At 30.8% G+C, this 12,576-nt stretch overlaps 2 protein-coding genes across 2 annotated transcripts; one reads left to right on the forward strand and one right to left on the reverse strand.

The window, feature by feature from the left end:
• Positions 1-658: 658 nt before the first annotated feature.
• Positions 659-3,474, reverse strand: LOC114392500 (protein MIS12 homolog). Its single transcript, XM_028353661.1, has 7 exons — positions 3,313-3,474; positions 3,152-3,209; positions 2,943-3,062; positions 2,136-2,228; positions 1,909-2,041; positions 1,068-1,205; positions 659-977 (listed from the first exon to the last, which is right to left on the reverse strand). The coding sequence occupies exons 1-7, from the start codon at positions 3,432-3,434 to the stop codon at positions 916-918; spliced, it is 726 nt and encodes a 241-aa protein (XP_028209462.1). The 5' UTR covers positions 3,435-3,474; the 3' UTR covers positions 659-915.
• Positions 3,475-5,919: 2,445 nt separating this feature from the next.
• Positions 5,920-12,276, forward strand: LOC114393519 (tetraspanin-11-like). Its single transcript, XM_028354873.1, has 3 exons — positions 5,920-5,953; positions 10,759-11,270; positions 11,824-12,276. Exons 1-3 carry the CDS (start codon positions 5,920-5,922, stop codon positions 12,142-12,144), a joined length of 867 nt encoding a protein of 288 aa, XP_028210674.1. The 3' UTR covers positions 12,145-12,276.
• Positions 12,277-12,576: the final 300 nt, after the last annotated feature.

Here is a 12,576-nt window from a genome sequence, read left to right on the forward strand (position 1 = left end):
GTTAAGTCAAATGGTAAGGATGCTAACGAGCCAAATTCTTTTTTTCAAAAAAAAAAAAAAATGATACCGCTTTCTAGTGTTTTACATTAAAAGGTTTTTTTTATCAAGAATATTATTAATGTAGATCACTAGAAAGAAACACTAGAAACAAATTCCTATAATATATTTATTTTTCAATTTCCTGCTTAAACTTATTTTATTTTATTTTACTATATGATATTTTTAAACTTTTACTTGTATCTACGTCTACGTTAATCTATTATGTGATAACATAACAAACTAATAAAGTATAACATTATTAATTAAGTGATAATGTGACAGAATAACATAATATTATATCTATCACTTAGTAGAACTAAACTAATTACATGTATCGAAAGTAAAAATTTAAAAATATTAAGTAATAAAATAAATAAATAGGTAGGAAATTGAAAAAAAAAAAAGTATATCACATATATCAAAAATATATTTAAGTTTTTTTTTTTAAAATAGTTTGGACACTTGTTACAAAATGACTTTTGTGATCATTCTTTGATATCCTTATATGCTTGATGATTTTACGCTTTTTAGCCCGTTGCTGGACTAATATACTTCACTAACCGCACAGCTTTATTCAGAGCCCAGCAACTCACTGCTAGAGGAACTGGAACACTATGCATTTAGAATGAGCAACAGAAAGTTCTGCTTCATAAACTCATTTAGTAACCACTGAATATTTTTAGTATACACTATAAATCACACACATTCAGTTTCGTAATTAAATTTGTAGGTAATTCTAAGATTCATGAAATTGCCCACAATCTTTTCAGCTATAGGGGCAAATTCCAACGAATCAGCACAAGAAAAGACTAGAGTGTACAACAAGGGTTGAAACAGGCAAAGTCCAGTCCAACTAGATTGATGAAAAAGACAAGTTCACATACTCTTCATAACACTTACAAATTCTTCAACATCGTCTAACTTCATGTTTGACAGGCCTGCAAAGAGGAACGATCAATTCAGAACTAATGAGTTCAACCAGCAAATGTTAATGCAAGTTGCACTACAATGAGGAGTATTTTGGTTACCTTTAGCAGGATTTATAGCAGATAGATCCATTTCTGTGCTGTAAATCCTTTTAGTTTTTGTTTGGTCAGTCTCTTCAATCATGCTAGAGTTTAGCTTTGCCATCTTTGCTCCAAGTTCTGAGGCGGTCGTCACAATCTCTATAGGAATCAATAGTGTATTTAAAGATATGTCAACTTAGACACTTCATATAATGTCAGCTATATTTTGGCAATAATTTCAACCAGAAAATACAAAATTTTCCCTGCCTATGTTTACAAAAAAAATTGCAGAACACCAGGAAAATGTTGCTGGCGTTATTTGGTTAAGGTCTCCCTTTAGATCATGAGCTTAACATCCCAATCCATGGCACCTAGTGTGGTGCCCCCTAAATACTTGATGCTGTTTTCAAGAAGCTATTAGGAAATAAAGTAACTTTGCTTAAGCATGTTATGTAAAATTCCATAAGATAAGAAATGATGCATAAAACTCAGAATAAAAAGACAGACGTTGTCATGGACGTACATCATTTGACAAAATGACGTATGTAACCGAACAAAACAAAAGAAGAAACCACCTTTCCTCGAAGACTCCTAAAAAAGAATTTATAAATAATCAAATCACATTCTAACTAAACTGTTATTCTAAGTATTCAATGTTCTTTTGCCTCATCAAACTGAACATAAAAAGCAACACACAGGTGTTGAAATTGAAACACACAGATACAGTTTGAAATTGGAGTATCCCGTGCTTAATTATAATTGAAAGCATACGTTTGCTATCAAAATATGTTCAGTGAAACAGGATTGTATATATTGAAGGTCAAAATATGAGCAAGAAGATGGTGAGGAGCTCTTTAATTACCCTGAAACACCTCATGCATAGAATTTTGCTCATATAATTGTACAGCTTCATTGATATGTCCAGCCACATTGACAGCAGACTTTCTTTCTAATGCTTGCATTTCTTGATTAAGCATTTCAGACTCCTTCCCCACCTGACAACATAATCAGTATCAAGATAAATTAAATGAGAAGCAACAATAGTATCAATTCTGCAAGAGAGAATTTAGCAATCAGCATTGTTATTACCTCAATTAGTTTTTCTCTCAATGAATCTAACTGGGCATCTATATCTGGATCAAAAGGAGCACCTGGATCTAGGGCATTCTCATTTGATTCATCCTGGAAGTTCTTCCAAGGTCAAATAATCAACTAAGGAAACAATATTTCTCAACTAAAACATATACTTGTCATATTAAATTGCATATATACTTGGCAAGAGAGAGAAAAAAATTATGCGTCAAAACAGCATGAAATAATACAGAACAAGTTTCTTGAGCATTATGATATCTTTCCTATGTATCATGCATTTAGGATTTAGAAGTCTGGTTTTTTGGTATGCACTTCAAAAGAGACATCCACCATAGTCAATGCCGCATAAGTAGTTATGTCATCTTCTCAGCATCCTACTCCTCTATGGTGCATATAATATTAATTTCATACATCAATCTCAAAGAAGGCATATAGGATCCTTGATCATATTAAGTTATTAATACTATAATAACAAAGTCACAGAGGTCCTGTGTCCTGGCACCGTATAAATCTGACAGGAATTTCATCATCGTCTATTGCAATATCTCGAACACAAATGCTATAAAGGTCAACATCAACAACTAACATAGGGGTTGAGGCGATACTGGTCATGGCTTTGAATTCCACCACTAGCATAACATAATAATTGCTAACATTTGCCTGATCAAAAAAATAAAAATATCACACCAACAATGCTTAAGACACAGTAACAGTGATAAGTTAGGTAAAGCAGATAGGTTATGAAGACAACACAACACAAAAACGAGATGAGTTAAGAAGCAATTAGAGTATAACATAACATACGGTGTTTGGCATACGAAAACCTTGGGGAAGAGCAAAACAGTGACGGAGGATGTAACTCTCCCAAGCAGCAAGTTGTTTGTCCAAAACAGATTGAACATTCAGCCGAACGCAATCAACACCCTTTCACAACACACCATTATAATTAATTAATAATTACCCTAATTATTGTGTCCAGTGCAAAAAAAAAATTAAAATTAAAAAAGACTAACCTTTTTCAGATCCTGGGACCTTTGGGTGCCTTCGATGTTGAGCTTCGTGGATGCGTCCCTGAAAAAAGGCACGCGCGAGCACAGAGTCGTATAATTTCCAAAACCATGTTTAGAAAAATTGAAAAAAGAAAAGAAGAAGAAGAAAGGGAATGGAGTGTTACTGGTAGAAGAAATTGAAAGCTTCGTCGAGCACATCGTCGACAATGTTGAGAACTTCGTTACAGAAGAGTTGCGGGTTCAGATTAAGAGCACCAAAAATGGCCTCACTGTCACCCTCTTCCATTCCCGCCAAAGACTTTTGCGTGTTAGGACTCGTGTCTTTTTCTTTTACGCTTAAATATGATTTTAGTTCCGGTAAATTTACGATTTTTATTTTTATTTTTCGTCTCTATTTTTTCTAATTTCAGTTAGAATTGGGCATTTAGGTAAATTTGTCCCCCGAAATCCATACCCAGAAAGCCCGCAACTCATGAAACTTATCCCGCGAAGTTTTTATTCTTAACGCATTCATTTTTTTTATTCCGCACCCCCCTCGCATTTGATAAAAAAAATTACAAAAAAAGTAAATAGAAAATTAAATTTGAAAATATAAATTTGACTCGTTTTAAAAACTAATTATAAATTTTCTAATAAAATTTTTTTACCCAAAATGATAAAAAATAATTTACATCTTAAATTACCTAAAAAATATTTTTCTACGTCATATTTAATTAATCTATTATATCATTATTCATCAATCATTGAACTATATAAAAAATAATTTTGTTTACTTTGTTTATATTTCTTATTTATTAATATTATATTTTTATATTAAAATATAAAAAGCATGTAGAGATTCACAAAACCGTAACTAAAATCCGTTTAATCCTCAGGTTAAACGAATCGGGCTAAAAAATTCATAATTTGAATGGGCTCAAACTATAATGGTCCATATATCATGTAGGATTTGGGAGTGGCCCGTGAGTCCAATCTGTCTAGCTCTAATTTTAGTTTCTATAGGTTTATGTTTTTCAATTTTAATTATTTAAGTTTTTTTCAGTTTTAATCCTTTTAAAATTGTGTTTTTCAAATTTTAATTTCTTTAAAATTTTAATTTTTTACATTTATAATTTTCATAAGTTTGTGTTTGTAAAAACCAAACTTAGAAAAATTAAAAAATTAACGGAACTAAAAATAACAAAATATCTTACTGAAATTAAAATTAAAATAGTCCAAACTTATAAGAAGTAAAATTATAAAAATAAATTTACTGGAATAAAAAATAAACAACATTAATTTATATAAATAAAAACATATTTATTATAAATGGAGTTTGTTAGCACAGTAACCAAAATGACCTGTAATAGCCCGTAATTAAAAAATTATTAAATTAATAGACAGATATGGAATGTCAAAATTCGTAATTAACTTGCATTGAAATTAACAATGATAACCGGTAAAAATAATCTAACTCATGATCCCATCTACGATATTCACATAAATCAGTATCATCATCTTCATCGTCTAGAAATGTGACCTTTCTTAACACTTCACCTCTTGCATGTGCTCTTGCAACAACATAAAGGGATCTCATTGCGCACCAGCATTCCATTAAACATTTTACTAATTGATCCACCTTATTCTTGCATACACTTGGGACTCTCTTAAAAATCACATATGCTCGAACCATGTTTTCTCAAATCATCATCTAGGGAGCACAATAAGATCATACCATACACATATTTTGCTTCTATTGGACCCTTTTGAGTAGCCATCTCAAGTTCCAAAGGCCACTAATATTTCGTTTCCGATGACTAAAATAGATCCGATTAATCTTATTTTACCAATTAATCTTTATGATAAATTCTATCTTACCTTATTTACCAGTCTTATCTTATGGGCTCAGGATAATTTTCATGTCCCGGGGAGATGGATTCTTAAACCTCACTCCAAATGTGAAACGTTTTGAAAAACATAACAGAATAGAACAACAGGCTTAGAGTGACTGCATTTAAATATATATACATATATATATATATACATATATATATATATATATATATATGTATGAAAATCTTTTAAAAAAAATTAAAAAATTAACAAACTGCGATAACTAAGTTGTCATTGTCGATATCTACCCTCTCAAAATATTGCTAAAAAGTACAGTTATCGTAAATACTTAAACATATAACGTTCCTCGAATAAAATATCTAATATCATCACAATTTTACTGTAATAAACTTGCATTGTAATCAATACAATGATTTGAAGAGAATATAACTAATAAACATCGAATAATTGATAAAAAAAATCTATCTCATAATCCCATCTACAATATTCACATAAATTAATATCATCATCTTCATCATCTAAAAATGACCAAACACCTTTCTTAACCCTCCACCCCTTGCATGTTTTCTTGGAACGACATAAAGGAGTTTGATTGCGCACTAGCATTCCATTACCTTTCCATAAATCATCTACCAATTGTTTTACCTTGTTCCTGCATTTTATAATACACTTGAACTTCCTTAAAAATCGCATATGCTCGAGTCCTTGTTTTCTCGATTCATCATCATGGGAACACAATAAGATCATACCGTATACATATTTTGCTTCGATGTGACCCTTTAGAGCAGCCGTTTTCAAGTCTCCGAGACCATTAATGTTTCCGTTTGGGTAATTAAAGAATTTCAGCAATCCTTCTCTATACAAACTTTCAATATTTCCACTCTCCCTACAACATTTTAAGAAGCACGATGCTTTGTCATTAGGAAGCCATCGCATTAATGGGAACTTGTCTAAAGAAACTTGCTGCCACACGTAATTATCTTCCGAAGCATCAAGAAAATCCTTGCAACATTGTTTCATATTGCGAAGATCAACGATGGAATCAGAGGCTACCCTTGCAACCACCTCTACCAACAAATCTTTTGGAAGTGATTTTATAGGAGACGTAGAAGATCCATTATTATAAGTGTGTCGTTTCTTGTTGCTTGTCTTCATCAATCTTACAATAGCCATGTTTGTGTGATATTGCCTCTTAAAATTTGAAGACTCGAAATTGAGAATGGCATGTTATACTGAAGGAAGGACGAAGGGATTTAGAGTGTTTATAGGAGACTATTTCCTTATCTTATTTTATTTTTATCAGATATTTAGTTTATCAATAGAATATTTTGTAAAAAATAGATCCTTGATAGAGCCCAACTCATATATCAACACATATAATTTAGGATTCTGTCATCTGATATCCTATCGTTAGGATCTATCTTTAGTTTAGGATTATGTTATTTGAATTCTGTCGCAACATATATTTTTAGGATTTATTATTAGTTTAGGATTATGTTATCATATATTATCTTTAGGATTTTATCTTTTAGGGAGTTGGTTGAGAGAGAATTATAAATATAGGACAAACTGTTAAGGAGGGGACACTCTTTGGTCAATTTCTTCTGAATTTGTATTGGGGAGTTTGTGCTCTAGGAGATCAATTTGCCAATCTCTTTTTCTATTTTAATAATAAAACTCATTCATTCTTGGTATCTCATCAATCTTGCCATCGATTTTATATTATTTATCTATCTATCTTCTCTTATTTACTTCAAGATTATTGTTTACGATTAATTGATTTAAAAATTGAAATAGTGGAAATTTTGTTTGATTTCTCACTAGAATTAAAAACCCAACACTGACATTGTTTTCCTTTTCTATGTGTTTCTTTTTCGGAAACAAGATGAAGACACGGGAAATTGAATTTTCAGTTAATGGCAGTATCGTAGAGATGTAAGAAGCAAATATATTGAAATTTAAAAGTAGAAGAGGCACTGCACAGAGTCTTGCTTGATCAAGAGTTAGGACAGAACTCATTGTAAATAAAGAAAAAAAAAAGTATCTCTTACCTATTTCTAAATTTCAGCTTTTAAAACTCTTATTTTAAATTTTATTTTAGAAAAAATATAATACATTTTTAAATTAGAAATTAATTGTTTAACACTAAAAATTGTTTTACAAAATAATTTTTAAAATAAAATAAAAACTGAAAAGAGAAAAAAATTATACTTTAAGTTTTTAATAGGTTTCCAAAATATTACTAAAATTTATAATTATTAAGATGAAATCTTCGATGATCAGCATGTTCCCGTCTTTTCTTCTATTTCTCTGTTCAATAATTATATCTGAGCACCCAATAATTTAAATATCCACTAAGATTCATCATTTATTTTATAAGGCACTAAAATTCATCATTTATCTTTATATCTCCTTTTTTTTATTACAATATATACTTATATTTCTTTTTCTTTTATTTCTATGAATAATTCTTCTTCTCTCTTTCCTGCCAAGGTGTACGTTTAAAGGAAAATGAAAACCATTATATCAATAGACATCGAAGACATAAGAAGAAAAAGATGTAATATAATGTGATAAAAAAAATTCAAAAATAATAAATATTAAAGAAATATTTAGATATTCAATTTTCAAATATAATTATTTTCTGTAGTCAGAAATAGAAAGATGAAAAAGTGAAGAAAAAAAATGAAAAATTAAAGAGAACAAAGAATTAGTGTCATTGTAAGGGATTTTAATCATGTCTGAAATTTTATTTTCTTTAACTAATAACAATTGGGATGGGAGTATGTTGATTTTTTTAATTCTATTTTAATATATATATATATATGTATATAATATTTTTTATTAAATTAATTGTTTTTATATAATGACTTCGATTATAGAAATAATAGTATTTATTATTTATTTATTGTATATCTTGGCATAATACTTTATTCCCTTTTTGTTGTATTCATTACAAAAATAATGATATTTTTTCTTCTTTTTAGACATATATACTATTTTTTTTAAAATATTAATGTTCTTTTATAGTATTCTCATTGAAATAATTACATGTGTTTTTTTAAAAAACAAAATATTTGATGTTATCTATTTCCTTTGTTAATATTTTTTTATTATATATGCATTGTTATTATTTTAAAGGTTATAAATATCAACATATGTAACCAAATGATATTATTATCCTTTTTTAAATTGATTTGGTTACAGTTGATTTGAGAAATTTTATGTTATTTATAATTAATTTTTGTCAACGAGATAAAATTTATACTACATAAGAATTTAAAAACTTTAATTTTGAGACATACTAATGATTATATATTCTCCTTTTTTATAACTATTATTTATATATTATTTTTATTTTTCTTATCTCATATTTATTATTCTTGTGATTATTAGTTTTGAATTTATGAAATTAAATATTAAGTTATACTAGACATTTTTAAAAACTTACTTGATTATTTTATAAAACTAATAATTGATGTAATTTTTTATTAAAAAATATCTAAATTATATTTAATCTCTCAATTAACTTCTTTCTGGGTTCGCCCCTAATTAAGAAGCACTCATCATCTCTAATAAATAAATAAAACCAAGAAAGCCCGTACATTATTTCAAGTATGTGGGGGCGATCGAGTAATTATTCCAACCCAACGTAACAGTGAACCTAAAAGGAGTCATAAAGTTAATTGATCAATGCTTACATGGTTTATCCAGAATATGCCACATGGATGACATTTCTGTGAATAAGTGAATCTTGGATTGTCTCCTAATAAGCGCTTCTCTAACGTCATTAGCTTGACGGGTCAGATACCTTCAAGGTGACATGAAGGTCGCATAGAACACATTTTCCTTGCACTTTCGTCCTTAGCCAAAGACTCCATGAAACTCATGTATCCCGGAAATGTCTTCCATGTCATTGCAACAGAAGTGTTGGTGATCAAAAAGAGAATGATACTTAAAGATTTATCACATTCTCCATACCTTTCTTCCTTGTCAATAAGTTGACGAGGAGGGATATTGACTTAGAAAATATTTTCTTGTTGAATTTTTACTTGTGAGCACTTCTCTCATTATTGTTGTGTTCTCTCCTCACCTTTTTCTTCTTTTTCTTTTGAAGCATACTCTTCTACAAGACTTTCCTCATGAGATTTAACCTCTACAAAGTTTTTTCCCATGTGACTAAAAAGGGTAATTCAACCACTTATTTTGCTAGCTTACCAACTTGAATCTCCAGATTTTGTGAATTGCGTGTTGATTGGCTTTGAAGTTAGCTTGAGATGTTTCCATGAATTGCATCAACACATCCTCAAGATTTTTAAGTCTTTCTTCTTCATATTGATTATAATGGTGTAACTCTTTCTCCCATCGAGAATTTTTCATGGAGTAGAGATGACAACTATCATTGAAATGCTCTCCTTGACAAAAATCTCAATTTACCGATTGTGGGTGGCTGACCCCTAATTGAATGATTTCAACATATTCAAACAACCTCTTTAATTGGTTACTAAGAAGCCTTTGATTCCTAAGCATACCACTAAAAATATATTCCATAAGTCAAGTTCTTCTAAGGTTCCACTATGCAAGCATGGACTCACAATATTTTTTTTTGTAAAAAAAATAAAAAAAATTGAAAAATATATTTTTCTCTTGAAAATTTAAATAAAAAATAAAAAGTTAAAAGATAAAAATTGATTGCTTTACAATTTGAATATGCAAACAAGTACAAAAGATAAAGTCATCGACAATGGTGCCAAAAACTTGTTAATTCATTGATAAATACACCAAATTGTCACTAGTAAAGTTACTCAAAAGTCCGAATGTCTAATCTACAAGACTTTGTTGTTTATACTTGAGTGAGTTGGTGTATATCCCAATTTTTAAGTAAGAAAATAGTAAAAGAGACACGGAATTGTAGATGTAAAATTTAAAGAAAGTAATGGATAAGAAGGATAAAAAATTTAAAATAAAAAATAAAGAAAGGCAGGAAATAAGATAAAAATTTTAAGAGATAAAAGATTTAAAGATAAAAAAGTAAAAGATAAAATAAATCAGAGATTTTGAGATAAAAGATAAGAAAAATAAAGAATAAAGATAATGACAATTAATATATTTAAATACTTAAAGATAAATTTAGAATTTAAAATATATTAGGGACCTAACATGTAAAAACTACCTTTTAATAAAAAAATTTATCTAATGTTATTTCAATTTTCTTTCGTATCTATTTCTTTGCATGATTATATAAACTTTAGAAAAATAAATTAAATATTAAGTTATAGTAGACATGATTAAAAATTTACTTGATTATTTTATGAAATAAATAATTAATGTAATTTTTTATTAAAAAAATATCTAAATTATATTTAATCTCCTAATTATTATTTTTTCTGCGTCCGCCTCTAATTAAGAAACACTCGTCGTTACTAATAATAATAAAAAAAAAAAAAAAAACAAAGAAAGCCCGTAGGTTGTTAGGTTGTTTCAAGTATGTGGAGACTATCGAGAAACTGTCCCAACCCAACGCAGTGGTCAATTTAGGAGGAGTCATAAAGTTAACTGATGAATGCTTACGTGGTTTATCCAGAATATGCCACATGGATGGCATTTCCGTGAATAATTGAACCCTCACACGCAGTTACACTTAACCGCTTTGTTCCCACTTATAAAACAGTTACTATTCCATCCACAACGACCTCTTCTCTTCTCTCATGCAACATTCTTCGTTTGTCTCCTCTATCATATCCTCGCTCGTTAACGCAAGTAAACAACACCGTAAGTCGTGAGCATGTTCCGCATAAGCAACACTGTGGTCGGAGCCCTCAACGTGCTATCCCTTCTGCTGGGCATCGCCGCCGTGGGCTCCTCCGCATACATCCACGTCCGCGGCGGCTCCGACTGCCAGAAGGTGCTGCAGGTGCCGCTCCTCGTGGGTGGAATCTTCGTGGTGCTGGTCTCGGCCTTGGGAATCGTGGGGTCGCTGTGCCGCGTGAACGGGGCGCTCTACGCGTACCTGTTGGTGACGTTCATGGTGATCGTGGGGCTGGCGTTCTTCACCGTGTTCGCGCTCTTCGTTACCAACAGGAAGGTGGGCCAGCGGGTTTCCGGCAAGGGCTACGGCGAGTACAGGGTCGCCGATTTCTCTCACTGGCTGCAGCGCTACGTGGTTAACAACAAGAACTGGGACGAGGTCAAGAGTTGCTTGATGGACGCCCACGTCTGCCAGAACCTCGCCCTCAACGGTGGCCGCAACAACGACTCTCTCATTTTCAAACACTTTTCTACCACCCAGGTTTCCTCTTACTTTTTCTTTATCATTAATATTTTTTTTTTAGTTTTTGTTATTAAGGGAGATCGATTTAGTGACGTTTCTCTCTTACCTCTTTTTTATTCACCCAATTAATCTTACATTTTCAGATTTTCTGTTACTTGATCTCTTTCTAATTAACTTAACTAATTTCAGAATAGCATTGTATATGCATTTACATCATAGTCTATGATTACAAAGTATCATATAGTATATGGTAAACTCGTTAATTTTTTTTATAATAATTACTTTACAAGCTACTTCAAAAGTCACATTATGTTTGGTTCATTACACCATAATCTTAAATTTCATCAAGAAATATGTATGGTAAAAACGAAAAGGGTAGATTAGTTCTTGTGATAGTTATTAATTACTTAGTTTTATCGTTTGAATTTGGAGCAATTAATGCTCCATTGTACAAATTAAATCTTATGATACTTGGGACAATTTTTTTGCAAGAAATTAAACTAGAGAAAAACTGTTTAATAAATTATTTCGTACCAGGAGTTTATTGTAATTTGTTATTTAATTTGTTCAGGCTGGGTGCTGTAAGCCACCAGTGTATTGTGGATTCATAATGAAGAATGCTACGTTCTGGGAAGTGCCAAAGAAGGGTCCAGCAGCGAATAATAATACTGATTGCAGCACTTGGAACAATAGTAAGGAGAAACTGTGCTACGATTGCAATTCATGCAAAGGAGGAGTGCTGGCCAACATAAGGAACCAGTGGAGGCGTCTCACCGTATTCAACGCATGTGTGCTTGTGCTCGTCACCGCCATTTACGCCTTGGGCTGCTACGCCATCAAAAACAACAGATCCGATTCCCACTGCAACCACCGCAAACCACCCATCCCTTGATTAATTAATTGGAATAGAAATCTAGTTTGTGTCTTGAATATCTAGGTTAATTAATTAGTTATATTTCAAGTATAGTCCGTCATGTGTTTAGGCTTCGTGTATGTGTGCATGGCTTTTGTGCTTTTGTGTTGGATCCAGTAATTCAATTTCTCTAATCATTTTGTTATCATTGGTGGCATTTAGCGTTTAGATCTTTAAAATTTTTATTGTGTTTCTTGAATTATTGTTCAGCGATCATATATTTCCTACGTAAACTTCCATCGATCATATTCATCTTTCATTTCCGAATACATGAGATATCATGCAAGTTTACGTTACTAAATTAATCATTTAAATGACATCAGATTAGTTCACTCTGAAAGAATAAGAATGGACATATTAATTAATAATTTTTGAGATATCAATTTGATATTTTATATTAATGAAAACCTG

Source organism: Glycine soja, chromosome 17 (genome assembly GCF_004193775.1).
Source record: "Glycine soja cultivar W05 chromosome 17, ASM419377v2, whole genome shotgun sequence".
Lineage (NCBI taxonomy): Eukaryota > Viridiplantae > Streptophyta > Magnoliopsida > Fabales > Fabaceae > Glycine > Glycine soja.